General features: G+C 33.8%; 1 protein-coding gene across 3 annotated transcripts in view; it reads right to left on the reverse strand.

Annotated features, from left to right (window-relative positions):
• Nucleotides 1-7022: 7022 nt before the first annotated feature.
• The window catches only part of LOC134539358 (anoctamin-1), a 35399-nt gene continuing 27338 nt past the window's right edge, over nt 7023-15083 (reverse strand). For all 3 annotated transcript variants that reach the window (XM_063381336.1, XM_063381335.1, XM_063381337.1), the window contains 6 exons: nt 14229-14326; nt 11853-12001; nt 11169-11374; nt 10518-10699; nt 8556-8661; nt 7023-7884 (listed from right to left, as the gene is read on the reverse strand). In XM_063381336.1, coding sequence (XP_063237406.1) covers nt 7615-7884; nt 8556-8661; nt 10518-10699; nt 11169-11374; nt 11853-12001; nt 14229-14326 — 1011 coding nt within the window. In that variant the 3' untranslated portion in view covers nt 7023-7614. The remainder of the gene's footprint in view (nt 7885-8555; nt 8662-10517; nt 10700-11168; nt 11375-11852; nt 12002-14228; nt 14327-15083) is intronic.

Genomic DNA, 15083 nt, shown 5'->3' on the forward strand with positions numbered 1-15083 from the left:
ATTTATATGGGTACTGATTTTCATGTTACATAGTTTATATAACAATAATAGCTGCGATATTATAAAATTTAATTCATTTTTATTACGAATATTAAAATTTATTGTTTCGTAAAGTCTGCAAAATGATTTTACATTTCACTTTAGTCTTTTGGTGAATACACAGGCGTACACAAAATTATTAATCAGGTGAATATTCAACCAATAATGTCTATTAAGCCTGTTCGAATCAGAATCCTACTAGACATGTTTTCACATTATGTAACAACCAACCAGCAAACGAATATTAAAAATAACTAAGTTTTAGTATTCGAGGTTATATTCAATTCAAATAGTTTATTATTCGTATCCAAAAATTCTCACATGCCATATATATAGTTTCTGGATCCCATTAATAAATATACACTTATGAACATTGCTTATCTATTTTGTGTAGATCAGTAATGACAAAATAGGTCCTGTGTATTTCTCCAAAACACCACATGCTCAGTTCTGCAATGCTTAATATTAAAATTATCTGCTAGATCTTCATTTTCTTACACATAATATAAACATTATTGGTGCACATACATTCACTATGGAACAAAATACAAGGTTATCATTTAATTTATATTGACAGGGAAAAAGAACCAGTTTGATGTTTCCATCATTTACGTACATATACTACATTATGATTATAACTAACCAACCTGACATATTGAAAATAAACCAACAAGTAACACCATAACTCTTTATCAGGAACAGTGTAGCTTATCACAACATTTGAAAGCAGCTTATCAATGTTATAAACATATTTTGGCAAGCTAAGGCAATAGCAAATATTTCTTAGGATTACCTTTAAATAAAGCTCTATGCATTAGTTAGTGCAATCTGAATTGTGTGTAGGGCTGTAACCACACAATGTGGGTTTGATCGCGATAATTTTGATTTGGTTAACATTGTATAGATCACCTCAGGTCAACAACAATTTTAAAACTGATTAATTATTAACTACTACATTACACAATTTATCAAACATGACAAGTGTAACACATTTAGCAGAAAGTACCATGATACCTTTATTACAATTTTGAAAATGTAGAAATTTTTAGTTTTACTTGCTCATTTCTATGCATCACACATCAGATAAAGAAAGTAATATGTTGCAGGTTAATCAAATGGAGAAGTAATACTTTGAGCCAACCCTTAGTCTTGACTCAGGTTGTGTTACATTACAAATAACTAGCACCTGCACTCATAACTGTAGGAATAAATGGATGGGGATATTCTTTAGTCTTTTGAAGATACCAATATTTCTTGAAACACATTTAAGAAAACATTTAGCGCACTAAATAAGGCTCACCCATATTGGCAATCAAATTTTGATGTAGATATGAGAGTAGAAAATATTTTTCAGAGAATCTTTTTTTGAATACCAACATAAATTATGTAAATCTAAGTTATGTTTATACACTGATATATACAACCTAATAGCTCAAATTTGTTATTTGGCTATATTTATTTAATGTTTCTGTGAAAGTATAAAACTGAAAATTTCCTAAAGCCACACAAACATCTTTACACTTTACACAATCATAGCCCATGTACTTTCACGTGTGATGGCACAGTTTAATCTAGTGGCAACACCAGATGGATAGAACCAAGGCTGAGCATGAGCATGTACAGTAAAACCCTATTAAGACATTTTACAAGGAATTGGATGATAAAAACTTAACAGGGAAATAGTACAGATCAGTTGCTATATAAAAAAAAACTCACTCACATGACATACATTTTGTTGTTTGAAAAACCCTCACATCAAACTTTTAAATGATAGTATGGACTTATAAGAGGTAAGTCTAGTACTTAAGTTGCCTTTATGCTACCAGTACAGTGGTTGCCTTTTGAATTCTACTGTTTAATGGCAGACATGATAAAAAGGGCCTTCCAAGAGGTTTGCACATTTTTATATAAAAATACAGTATGGTGAACAGACGGAACAGCCTCACAAAGGATACGAATGCAAGCAGATGATTAGTCAAGAAATATATCATAACAGCGTGCAGGAAAGGTTTTGACGGTCATTGTTTTGAAACAATATTGATCATTAACAATAGTTTATTAGTGTAAAGATTAATTTAATTACATTATTTTATTCCTTAAATGATGCCTGATACACATTTGTAGATGCTTCCTATATATATAAGTTTTAAATGGGAAAAATTAACATAGGGATATGTGGAAATGATCATGGGAATAATTATTTTAACGTTATCACCGGGGAAAAACGTATTCTGCGGGAATGTCTTAATCTAGTTTTACTGTAAGTTATGTTCAGGGTAGTTCTTGTGCAAAATCTGATCCACAATGAGGCACTTCGCATCATGTAATTCCAGAATTAGATTGTCACTTTACTTCATTCCAAGGAACACAAAAAAATTAAATCTACCATACAAGAGATCATTTCTGTTTGCAGATGATCAATTCTAGGAAGAAAGAGTAATCCTTAAAAAAATTAAAATTAGCTGCCAAGAACATTTAACATCAGAAAATGCATCAATGTTAAAAATGTATGTATAACTTACCTAATAAAATATGTAGTCACAAAATATACTACCTTCCCAACAAGTGAAAATAAAATATTTCAACATTCAATATAAAATCTGACAGCATCATCATGCATCAACAACATAAACAAAATTACTCTCAAGACGCAAATTCTGTACATTCGGAATACATGTCCTACAGTTACATATAAACTTCACATATAGCTGTAAATAGGGTAAATTCATCTACTTAATATTTAATAAGTGCACTTCTTTACATTTTATGACACAATATAAGTTTTAGCAAACAACAACAGAGTAAAAAGGAAATTTACAATGTCATGTAATTCCCAAATGCTTTCACCAATATAATTGCCTATGATGTAAATTACAATAATAGTAACATACAAACTGAAAAGTTATCTAGTTTACTTTATACAACACAAATAAAACAGTACCTACTAATCTATTGCAAAAAAATGAGAAGTCAATACTGTCCATTCAAAAACAGTATGATACTGAAAGTTATAATAGATGCACCAAAATTTATCACCACCCCAACTATTCTGTAGGGAACTACGCTCAGCTCAAAACAAAATTGATCAAATGATAAGTAGGCATACATTGCTGCATTCACCTAACAGATGTATGCTGCGATTATTCATGTGTAATTTTTATTTAAATTCAAATAGATAAAAAGTAAAATTACATAATTATGTTATGAAAAGAAAGCTGTACACCTGTAAAAACTTTATTCATTCCAATTATTTGTAATGTGTCTTACATTCATAGTGACTACAATTTTGTTTCGTAATGTAGTTAATAGCATTTTGCTGTTTAGTAACTAAAAATTGCATAATTTTAATTTTGATTAACTCTTATTGAGATGAATTAATAGTCATAAAGAAGACACTGTATACCACTTAGCTTAAACAAATGAAAATGAGATTAATTTTCTCTGGAGCATATAAATCTATATTTATTTAAAAATACTTAGTGTTATTTTTCATTACGATTATGAACTGAATATTATTTTTATTATTAGACTTTATCAATAGAATCAACAACTTTTATGCTAAGGTGCATATGTGATGTCTCATTTAGGCAGTACGTACAGTAAAACCCTGTTAAATTAACGTAATAAATTTAGATTTCTAACAGAAAAAAACTTATTAAGCAGAAAATCATCTTAAGTGGGTTTTACTGTACCTTCTTTGGCATCACTGTTCAAACGTAATGTAGTATAGAAGTTATATTTATCATCACAACCAGTTTAATTCTAATTTTAATGATTATGTTTTAGATTGTCTTTGTCAGAAAATATCATAAATCTCTAAAGTTAAAGAAACTTCCCTCCTTAATACACAAGTCATGCTGGTTATTAAATAAAAACTTCCTGTGCCAATCCAGTTATTTTTTGTAAAACAATAATTGTTGACAACCAGGAGATTATTATTTTTAAATGTAATACTTACACTACTATCTTAGATCTAGGGATGTTTGGAACTTATAGTATTAAGTTTGTGGTTCTTTGGTCAAATTCAACAAAGCATTATTAACTTAATATTAATTGTTCTAAATGGCACATTCAACATTATATTTTCTCCGCATATACCGAATTAGAATTGTTAGTTTTCTCTTTAGCCTTAAAAATTCAACATGATTTAAAGTTTCCCTTCATCCCAAAAAAAGTGCTTTCAAGAGTTTTTACTGATAAGAAACAATTCATGCCTTATATAATTTGTTCTTCTTTAAATTACACTATCACAGTCCCAACACTGATTTTTGTTTGGCCCAATAAATATCACATCCAGTATTGATGAGACCACACACATCCCACTTCATTCACTATTGGGAATTAAGTTTTTATACCTTGTAAAACTGCTAATACAGAGCAGATTTTGTTCATGTGTGTAAACTTAACACATTTTATTTAATACACAATTAAAAAGGAATCAGAACATAAAGTCTGTTAATAAATTTTTAAGAGTATATTATGTCTAGAAATAGCATCATGGCCATGAGGATTGTGAGGAAAGCATTAAAGCCACTTGTGCATAACTGATAGAAAACCTTTTTGAAGTACCAAACTAAATGATGTATTGTGATGTATTTACAAATTAAATAATATACTACCACCAAGAAATTATGTAGGAGCCATTGTGGCAGGGGGATGAATAAATTTTTTTGCAACAGACTTTACGAATTTGAAAATTTTAGTCACATTACCATTTAAACGGGACCAATATAACTACCAATGCTTAACAATATCTATATATTATCCTGTAAAAACTTAAAAAAAAAAAAAAACTATTTTTTCAAGTATGCATGAAAGAAGCAACAAGAAGCACCACAGAGGTGGTACTGTATTTACAAGCTCTAACCCACTACAACTTGACCTTCAAATAAAAAAACGGAGGGTGCACAGATTACCTGCTGAAGCCAGAAACTTTGGGAAAGTTGTGAGAAACAAAATTGAATGTACTCGTACCATATACTTTTCACTTCCCACAGCGATCTTGTAAAGACTACTGCGAGAAACACCAGGCAACGGGGATCTAGGAACGATGTGCACCCCACAATCAGGTAAACAGCAGTGTGATGCCACACCACTACACAACACACCCTCTTCTGGTCAAACATTTGACTTGAATACCTCTTATAAACCATGATGCCAGTTTGATAACAAAAATAGGATGGATTTAGAATCATTGTAAAATATAAACCGGGCTTAGCACATTCGAGTTGCGCATACAAACAGCGAAGGGTAAGGAGATACAATGCTCCATGATAAACAATTTTTTATTTTTTTTTTGTATATTAAATGGTCACTACGAGTAATAGGACAGTTTTTCTAATGTTCCATTCCGGGCGACTTATATTCTTTGAAAGCAGATATTTGAATCAAGTGAAATTTACTTTGTGCAGAAACCATGTTTCAAGAGTTTTTAAAAAAGTGTACAATATAACAACTCTGAGAGGAATTACAAATAGTGGGGGAAAAATATTATAACTACAGTTTTGAGGAATATGGCAAGAAACTACAATTAAAAGACAGAACAGCTTGTGAAGGTTCCAAAAAGGAGCCACTCACCAGCGCTGAACGGACCGAACACTGCAGCGAAGAGGAAGAAAGCTAAGATGGCGGACCTCGCAAGGCCTAGTACGAATGCAAGCATTACCGATAGTGTTCAGCCACAGCCTAGTTTGGGTGCAAGTATTAATGCCAGTGATATGAGTTCCAGTGATAAGTCCTTACATATACAGTATATATCTGGCAGTCAGGCATCCAACGGTCCAGAATGCCCAATGATCCCGCATCAGCGAGGAATGTATAGACTTTAGCCATCCAAGCTAACTTCAGCTGAAAACATGTCCTTATTATCTAAGGTTGAAAAATGTTTTTTTATAATATGCACATAAATGCACAGTTGGAAAAGCTCTGCATAGCTCAAGATAAGTCGCCATTGATGTAACTAGACTAGTTTCCAGTGGTACTAATCTTGTCCCCACGCCCCCCTTTCCCAACAACACCTCATATTAATTCCACTATCCCAAATACTTTTGAGATTTATTTCTAGTCATTTAATTTTTAATACATCGCAAGTTGGATAGCACGCAAAAAATACCAGTTTTTAAATATTAGACGATATACATGTATGTATATTTCAATACAAACAATTCAGTTCATCCGCCCTCCAACATTTTTGTGTGTTCCAACACTACGATATTCAAGTAAATATCTAGAGTAAAAACTTTTTCTGCCAGTTTATAAGCAGGGTTGAGAGTGGAGGAAAAGCTAAAATTGTTAAAGACTTGTTGGCAGCAACAGAACATGATTCATTTCCCATACAGGCAGCAAAGTTGCATCATCTAATGTGTAAGATGAGCCTGGACATTTTGTAGTTATAATTTGGGAAAATGAGGGGGGGGGGGGGGGGGGGGAGAGAGACTAATGTAAGTAAATATGGTATTTTGATCCTCATTTCTCTTACTGACAGACGTTAAAACATTGACAAAATTTGGGGGAAAAGGAGGGGGGGGGGAGAGAGAGAGACTAATGTAAGTAAATATGGTATTTTGATCCTCATTTCTCTTACTGACAGACGTTAAAACATTGACAACAGTTATTATACTCACTCAAAAATACCCTTAAGCATTCTTAAAATCAATTTAAAAACCAGTATTAGGAGCAGCACTTATACAAAATATGTTTCCCCCCCCCCCCCACCCCCCCATCATTTACGGCACAGGCATGATTTTAATACAACATAAATATATATAAAATATTTAATACATATACTTTATATCTAAAACAAGCTAAATAAAAGGTATTAATCTTTACAAGTATCACTAAAAAATGCTATGATCGCAGCATCATGTGTTGAAAATATATATGCTAACTACATGTTTTATATATGCTTCTCTTTAATAAATTATCAAATAATTCAACATATTAAATAAAGTACTCTAAAATTTATGTCAATAACAGGGACAACATTTACATAGATAAAATTGTTTCAATACAATACTTTCATAAGCAGATTTTTTTTAGTATAAAGTGAAACACTGACTGCCAACATATTTCATGACTGCTAAGCTAAAACTCTTTAATATGCAGACACTGGTTAAAAGTCCCACTCAGCATGGAAACTGAAATGAGAAAGTAACTAAAACATGACTGAACATAAATAACCATGAGAGTTATTCCACATACACAGCAAAACCTTGTTTCATAACTATCATTATAAGTACAAATATCATACAAAATACGGGGAAAAAAAAAATGTTCACACTACTTTAGCAGATCCCACGACTCAAACCACTGAATCAGATTGAATTCATACCAGAGATTCTTAGCAGGAAGAACACTGTTTTAAACTTTAAAAAAAAATTGTTAGTAAAAAGTGGTTGGGGAGTTGAGTCGAAAAACCATTTCTACACTATCTCGACTCACTCAAACTAAAATAGCAACACGGTGTAGTAGAACCCACAGAACTGCAGATTTGAAAACAAGAGAAGGGTCTGTTCTCAAAGCACAGCAGGGTGTAAGAGCGCGTGGGACTCACAGAGCCTCGTACCGGCCGCGCGGTCATACGGCGGTGGCGTCCCCCGTGTCGTGGCTGCGGAAGCGCACGTGGTTGCCGACCGACGCGGACCGCCGCACCCTGTCCTTCTCCTCGCGCAGGAAGTCGCCGGTGGAGGCGCCGGGGGCCGCGGCCTCGCCCCGCGCGCGCAGGGTCTCCTGCTTGATGATGAGCTCGCTGGTGAGGTAGGCCTCGCGCCGGATCTCGTCGCGCAGCCTGCGGCTCTGGTCCGGGATCAGCCACTGCACGGCCATCATCACCAGGCCCACCACGTTCTGCGCGATAGAGGATCACAGCATGTGTCCTCCGGTCATGTACTTACTTTACACTGTTTACTAAAATATTTTTTTTTTTTGCAGATTCTATTTTGATTACCATGAAAAATGATTATGTTTTCCTTTCAAAATTTGAATATATCAACAAAATTTTACCTAAAGTAATTGTAGCTGACTTAACCTAACCAGTCTTTCACTTTAGTTTTATTTATCTGATTTCCCAGAAGCCACTACACTACAAATTTACTTTTTCTTTCAATATGTTATTTGTTATATACATAAAAATTTTTTTTAGTGGGAATTGAATTCTTAGTATTCAAATTCAAACTAAAAAACTGATATTGCACAGGCCTACTGTAAGTGTTTAATAGTATTAATAACTATTAATATATATTGCCATTCTTATTTCTATTCCATATTCTTATTAGAGAATATCATAATATTCTCTAATATGAACATGGAATTCAAATAATGGAACTATATATTAATATTTCATATTAGTGGTTATTAATACTATACTATAAAACAGTTTAAACACTAGGGCAAACTAAAAACGTGGGCAGCACAGTAGTGCGACCAGACATCCAAGGTCAACGAAAGCCCGAATCCACAGGAAAGAAATCGTGAAAGCACGGCTCGATGGGCGCTGGATCACGGATCGCCGGCTGTACCTGGAACACCACCACGAAGGCGAGCCTTGCAGCCAGGATGTGCCAGTAGATGGGAGGCCGCTTGTACTTGTGGTCATCCCAGTACGGGTTCCTGTACTCTAAGTACCTGCGACACAACAGCAGACTGCACTCACACCCGTTATATCACACAACGCACCGTTACACTGTATCCATATTATAATAACTAAGAGTCCAGATTTTACGGCATAATTTTTAGTCCATTTTCATTTTTTTAAAACAAAAAGTCTGTCTGTTTTGTAACATTTATTCCAGGAAACTATGTAGTGTAATGTTGAAAAAGCTGTATTTTCACAATAGTTTAAATTCGTAGTAAGTTTGTCTAAAACAGATTCATTCTGAACATTTAAAAAATTTAATCTGCGAGCATTTGTCATTTATAAGTTATTATAAGCACAATCAAAAAAATTACATTAATTTTTCCTGAGCTATGCAAATTTGTAAGTTTTTGTTTGATTGTGCTTTAATTTCATGATTTAAATTGCATTTTGATGTTAAAACAGTGTATTGACATGCTTTTCAGTGTACGTTTGTTTTTATCGCAATTCACCATATAAATCTATCTCAATAACTGCTTTAAACATACATGTTTGTATTACAAGCCCATAATTAAATTACAATGTTTATGGCACACAATCTGGGTTCTGTCTGTGGATGAGTGGTTGTTCACAATGTTTTGACTACATCAGTAACTTAATGATAAGTAGTAACAAGAGCTTTTCATGATAAATAAAAAATTGCAAAAAATTCATAAAATAAACCATTTGTAAGCTGAAGCTACTTCAATAGAAGGCGTAATACATTTTCAAAAATTTGTCAACCATTTTACGACCGCATCATAAGCCACCTTAGTATCATAAACCAAGAAATCCTAATAATTGAACATGGTAAACCAACATGATCTACTTTAAGACATTCACTTCATAAAACATACTTAACCATTTTACTAATAATGTTCTACAAATCTACACCCACCATTAACATAATACACAATATTTATAACTAAGATGAACAAAAACACAATAATTATGTTTGTGTGAGAGAGGCAGCTTGCTAAGTCAAAAACAAGCTGAAAGTGTGATAGTTTTATCCACAAAATTATTGTCAGTTTTTTTTATAGATAATCTTTTAATATCACTAATATTACCATAAATAATTTTTTTTCCCTCCACATTACAGTACATAAACTATTTGTCGACTAACCATTTCTTAAATAAACCTATTATGTTATCCTTCTGAATCAATGGTTTGAAATATTTATTTTAAACCTTTCCTTAAAAACATTGTTTTCTTTCCCCTTAATACCAAAAAGTCAATTTCATTTCAGAACTGACTTAGATCCCAAAAAAGTGAACCTTTAACATCTGCCCTCTCCTAAAGCCAAAAAACTGAACCATGCAAAATATGGGTACACATCGTTTGCCCTACAGGCGTTTGCCCTAAACGTAGGGCAAATGCCTTTAGGGCAAATGCCGGAGATAGGTCCGAATGTGATTATCAAACATTTTGTGCAAACGCCTTTAGGGCAAACGACTTTAGGACAAACGCCTGTAGGGCAAACGCTTTTAGAGCAAACGCCTGTTTGGAATGAGGAATGCAAGAATATGCTTCGAAAATGTGTTTAGGGCAAACGCCTGTAGGGCAAACGATGCACTCCCCAAAATATGCACGTACAATCAATAGGGCCAATGGAAAATGGTAACTAAAAATGGTCATTTCAGTAAATAAAACGAGTTATTTCGGTGAAGAAATAAGTTTCGTTAAAAATTTATAAAAATTGTCATCACTTTACATGTATATATTTATTTCATTAAAATTCTTGTTTTATTAGGTTAAAATTTATATATATAACAATGTTTTTAAGTACAAATATCACACCTTACAGTTAAATTTGGCATACTAATATTGCATTGCTACAGATTAACATTCTCAAATGGTACGCACCTGCACACAGACACATTGTACTTGGCGTATCCTTCAAGCGGCGCATATTTTGGGCTGAAGTCCGCCGTGTTGAAGTAGGACAGGGAGAAGTTCAGGAACCCTTCGTCAGTGTGATCCGGGTTGACCTTCGACGCGTACACAATCAAGGGGATGAAGTTGGAAGAGAACGCTATGATGAGTGCCTGCAAACAGACATGTTACGTGAACTCAGGTCTTCTGTGTAACTGGGTAACTTTTCTGCTGAACAATTAAGGTTAACCATGCACTTTCAAGATTACATATAGTATAAAACAATAAAATGTAAGTCCCAAATTAATATTAAAATCACCCCTAAACACACAATACAAATTTCTTCTCATATACCATAGATTGAGCTAAAGAAAAATTAAAAATAAAAAAAAAAAAATTAGAATAAGCACTTAAACCTTCTTAGTAAAAACGTTTCTACTTTTAATCTATCTTATGAAAATATACATTAAAATCCTTAGTTGACAAGTCTTCAAATTTACTGGACAGGTTTTGTAAATTTACAGCACTAACTTAAATTATGTAAAGTTTTGACCAATTATGAACTCCAAATACTGAAATATGAAATATATGCTACAATTTTCACAGATATGCTATTTTTGCCCGCCGGTATTCTACACTTACGTTGGTGATGACGGATACCCTGCTGATGACGTCCAGAATGCGGTACCACACGCCGATGCTCTTCACCCTGTGAGGTACCGGTCGGCGGTAGAACCTCAGAAACTTCTTGGCATCAAGTCGCATCTCGAAGATGTTGTTCACCAGGGCAAAGAACGGCGCCAACGGGAAGGCGGCCACGAATATGGTCACAAACCCATACTGCAGCACTGAATACACAACATACACAAGTCATTACATATTTTTTTTTTTTACCAGAGCCAAGTAGTGATATTGTTCAGATTTTATATCTTATCAACGTGAATATTGTAAATAAAAACACATAAAGTACTGAAAAATCATACCTATTTGATATTCCTATAAAAACGAACTACATAAAGAAATTAATTATTTATAATTATAAAAGTCACATGTTAAAAACAACGAAATTACATGAAAATATCTTGCATATTTAGCAACTATCAATTGAATACCATTTAAAATATAATTAAAAAAAAAAAACTTTAAATCTCTTTTCAATGGAAGTTCTTGCATTAATTTAAGGCAGGTCTCAAATTCGGTGTAATGATTTTTTAAAGATTCAAACAACCCTATCAAATAAAAAATAAAAATAATGAGTATGTAAAAATTTAAAATGAGACATGACTTGGCGACCAAGCCATTTTCGCGACGCAACGGGCCACCCACCCATCTCAAGGTACTCCGGGAACAGGCCCCGTGGGCCCCAGTCGACCAGCTTGAAGTCCTCCGTCCACTGGCTGCAGCCGTGGAAGTCTTCTTCCTTCTCTTGGAGTCCCGTCTTGATCTTGAACGTGTTCCACCACTTCATGACGTACCTGCATGCCCCAACAACACTTGCCACTTGCTACTTAAGCGTATTTATACTCTTGAACTGAAAAGTTTTTTATAGTCAGTACTCAGTAGGGTAAGGCGAGGGGCATGATTCATCACAGCGCAACAAAAAATGCAACTCTCAAGAAGGGTGCAGAGAGAGAGAGAGAGAGCGCGAGAGAGAGTGAGGAGGTAGAGGGGGGGACGGACGAATAATGTAGGGGATCAGACAACTGGAAGACTACATATCTACACATTTTTCATTACCATGTTTGTTGTAGTTGTGAACCTCCAGTGTTAGCCACCATTGTGTAATTTATTATTTAGTCTTATTGTTCAAGTGAAACACAGAAAATATTTTTTTTTGTTTTAAGATTCAAATGGATTACTGAAATGTGAAGTTTCACTTCTAAGTTCTAACGCATGCAGTGGCCACACATCCATTTTTTTTTCTTTCTTTCAGAAATATATTTGTAACTTTTAAATTCTCAACTACAACATTGGGGACTTCCACATTTCTACAAACAATTTCTCAAACTCTCAAATACCATCAAAGATTTAATGTAAAAGGAAAAGGATATTAAGTAAAATATTAGAGGGAAAATTTGGAAATTCATACACCAAAACCTGTGAAGTTCTGCAGAAACTAAACCAAACACATTTTTGTGTTGCTACAGTACTCTTGGAATATTAGTTTAGCACCCCAGAAAAAATGACAAAAAATTAGTCATACATTGTATTGCATGCATATAATCCTTATGATTTTTTATGTTAAGATCTAGATGGTTTGTAAATTTATTATGATAGCTCTCTTGCTTTTTAAGTTCCGTTTCGAATTTTCTCAACAGGTATTAACTAAATATTATCTAACTGTAAATGTCACACAAGTGTTCATAATTATGATCTCTTACATAACCTTTTTCAGTTTGATAATAACATTTAGCAAATATCTGGAGAGAAAATTTGTAACATTGAGAAAATTCATAAAATGCAAGAGAGCCTATCGAAATAAATTTACAGGAAGTTTCCTTCATTAATAGAAATGACAAGAGAATAAGAAATAACCCACTCAACATTTGAGTCAGAGGCTTAAAAGGGATTAAGCCCCACCACATTGAATTTTTTCCATTTTTGGCTAAACTTCTAATTTATAACTACCTATTTTCTATTTATCCCAAATGTTTTTGGCATGTCAAGACATAAATTATATTTCCCAGACCTTTAATACCTTGTTGCGACACCATATTTACTACCAGAAGTAAGTGTACATTTTACGCAGGTGACTACAACTCTAATGATATTCACACCAGGTTACAAGTTTTGACTATGCCACGTTGTGCCAAAAAAATTTCACAGAGAAGATTTATTGCTGAAGAGGATCAAAATATTTACATGGTTGCTACAAGCTTGGAATTCCAAAAATTCCCTGACCTTCCAAATACAAACAATCCTGCAGTGCCACTTAATGTTGGCAATTTTTCTGCGGGTAAAGAAGGTTGTAGAATGTGCCGTTAAAAAGCCCCATTTTCATATTAAAATGTATACATAACAAAAACATATTAATAATTATGTGATTAAAAATGTTTCCGAATTTCTGAGGTGCCTAAACGTCAACGAAAGCTGCATTTTCCGTTCCACTTTTGTTAGCACAAGAATAAATTCCGGAAATAGCCTACGTTGCGATTTCCCTGACAATTCCCGCGGTCCCCTAACTGCTTTAAAATTCCCTAACTTTTCCCAGTTTTCTAGGATTATAATTATTTTTATAGATATTTGTTTTATAATTTGTCTTTATAAAATATTTTCTGGTTTTATATATATATATATATATTTATTGGCTGTTGAACGCATATCACTTACTCATCGGTATTGTGTATGGTGTACGGTAAGCGCACTAATAAATATGAATTTGAGGATTTCTGAAAACGTATGGATTTCAAAAGCTCATTCCTTGAGGTCTGGTATAATTCTGGTTTTACACTTTAACTATTTTGTTTTCTGCCCGACACTTCCACGGTGGGCGGTGACATCGTGCGCGCCGATAGATACGCGAACAATTTTTTATATTTGCTGTAATTTTTCTACTGCGGTTTATTCTCATTTGACCGCCCACAGAGTGTTGGAGACGGGGTCTTTCCACGCTTGCAGCGGACGGAAGGGCTTTACAAGCACGATTTAAGACTGCAATGTGGCGAGGCATAACCGGACGTGGGCGTGGCTTGCGGTACTCACGGGATGACCATCTCCAGGATGCTGTTGAGAGCCTGCTTGCCCACCATGATGATCCCCAGCTGGATGCACAGCTCCATGAGGCATCCTCCCGGACTGCACTGGAGACATCATGCAGCATTTCAGTGTCTTATTTCTTTAACAATATGCTATATGCTATAAACAAACATAGTTCATAAAAAAAAAAAAAAAAAAATTCCTGTTCCATAAACAAAAATCGCCTAAAAATAAAAACCATAAAAAAACGTGCCTCAGCGGATAAGCAGTTTCGCTGCATAATACAAAATGTAAAAATTCCAAGTTAACTAAAAACACCCACAGTGCTGTACGCAACCTGGCAGTAAGCACGTGCGAAGCTTCGACTGAGTGAATCAATTGAAGCTCTTTTCAATACCTATATGATTTGCCTTCACCAGGAAATTTGCTATTTTTTTTTTTTTGTTATTTAAAGCTTCACAACTGATGTGCAACTGTTTTTGGTGCAAAGCTTTGAAACAAGGAAAATCTAAGATTTGCTCCCGAAAATATTTAGGTTTTTTTTTGTATTGTATATATTTTGCTGTAATTAAATAGGTTATTAAAAAAAAGTGTTACGCTTGCTTTTATGAAAGCTCAATATTAATATTAATTCATGGTTAATTAATCATGTTTATTGAATGATGTTATATAAAGGGCTCAAACTGGTTAATCACTAGGGACAAGATAACATGGTGAATTGAGATAAAAACCGAAATGCAAGTTATATCATGGAATTAAGCATCTTTAAACCAAAACTTAATTCAAATCATAAAAAAGTAATCCTTTGATGTGTGAAATTCAAGGAATGTCGTTCTTTCTGGACAAAAAATTGTACCAAAG

The sequence above is a fragment of the Bacillus rossius genome, chromosome 15 (assembly GCF_032445375.1).
Source record: "Bacillus rossius redtenbacheri isolate Brsri chromosome 15, Brsri_v3, whole genome shotgun sequence".
In the NCBI taxonomy this organism is placed as follows: Eukaryota; Metazoa; Arthropoda; class Insecta; order Phasmatodea; family Bacillidae; genus Bacillus; species Bacillus rossius.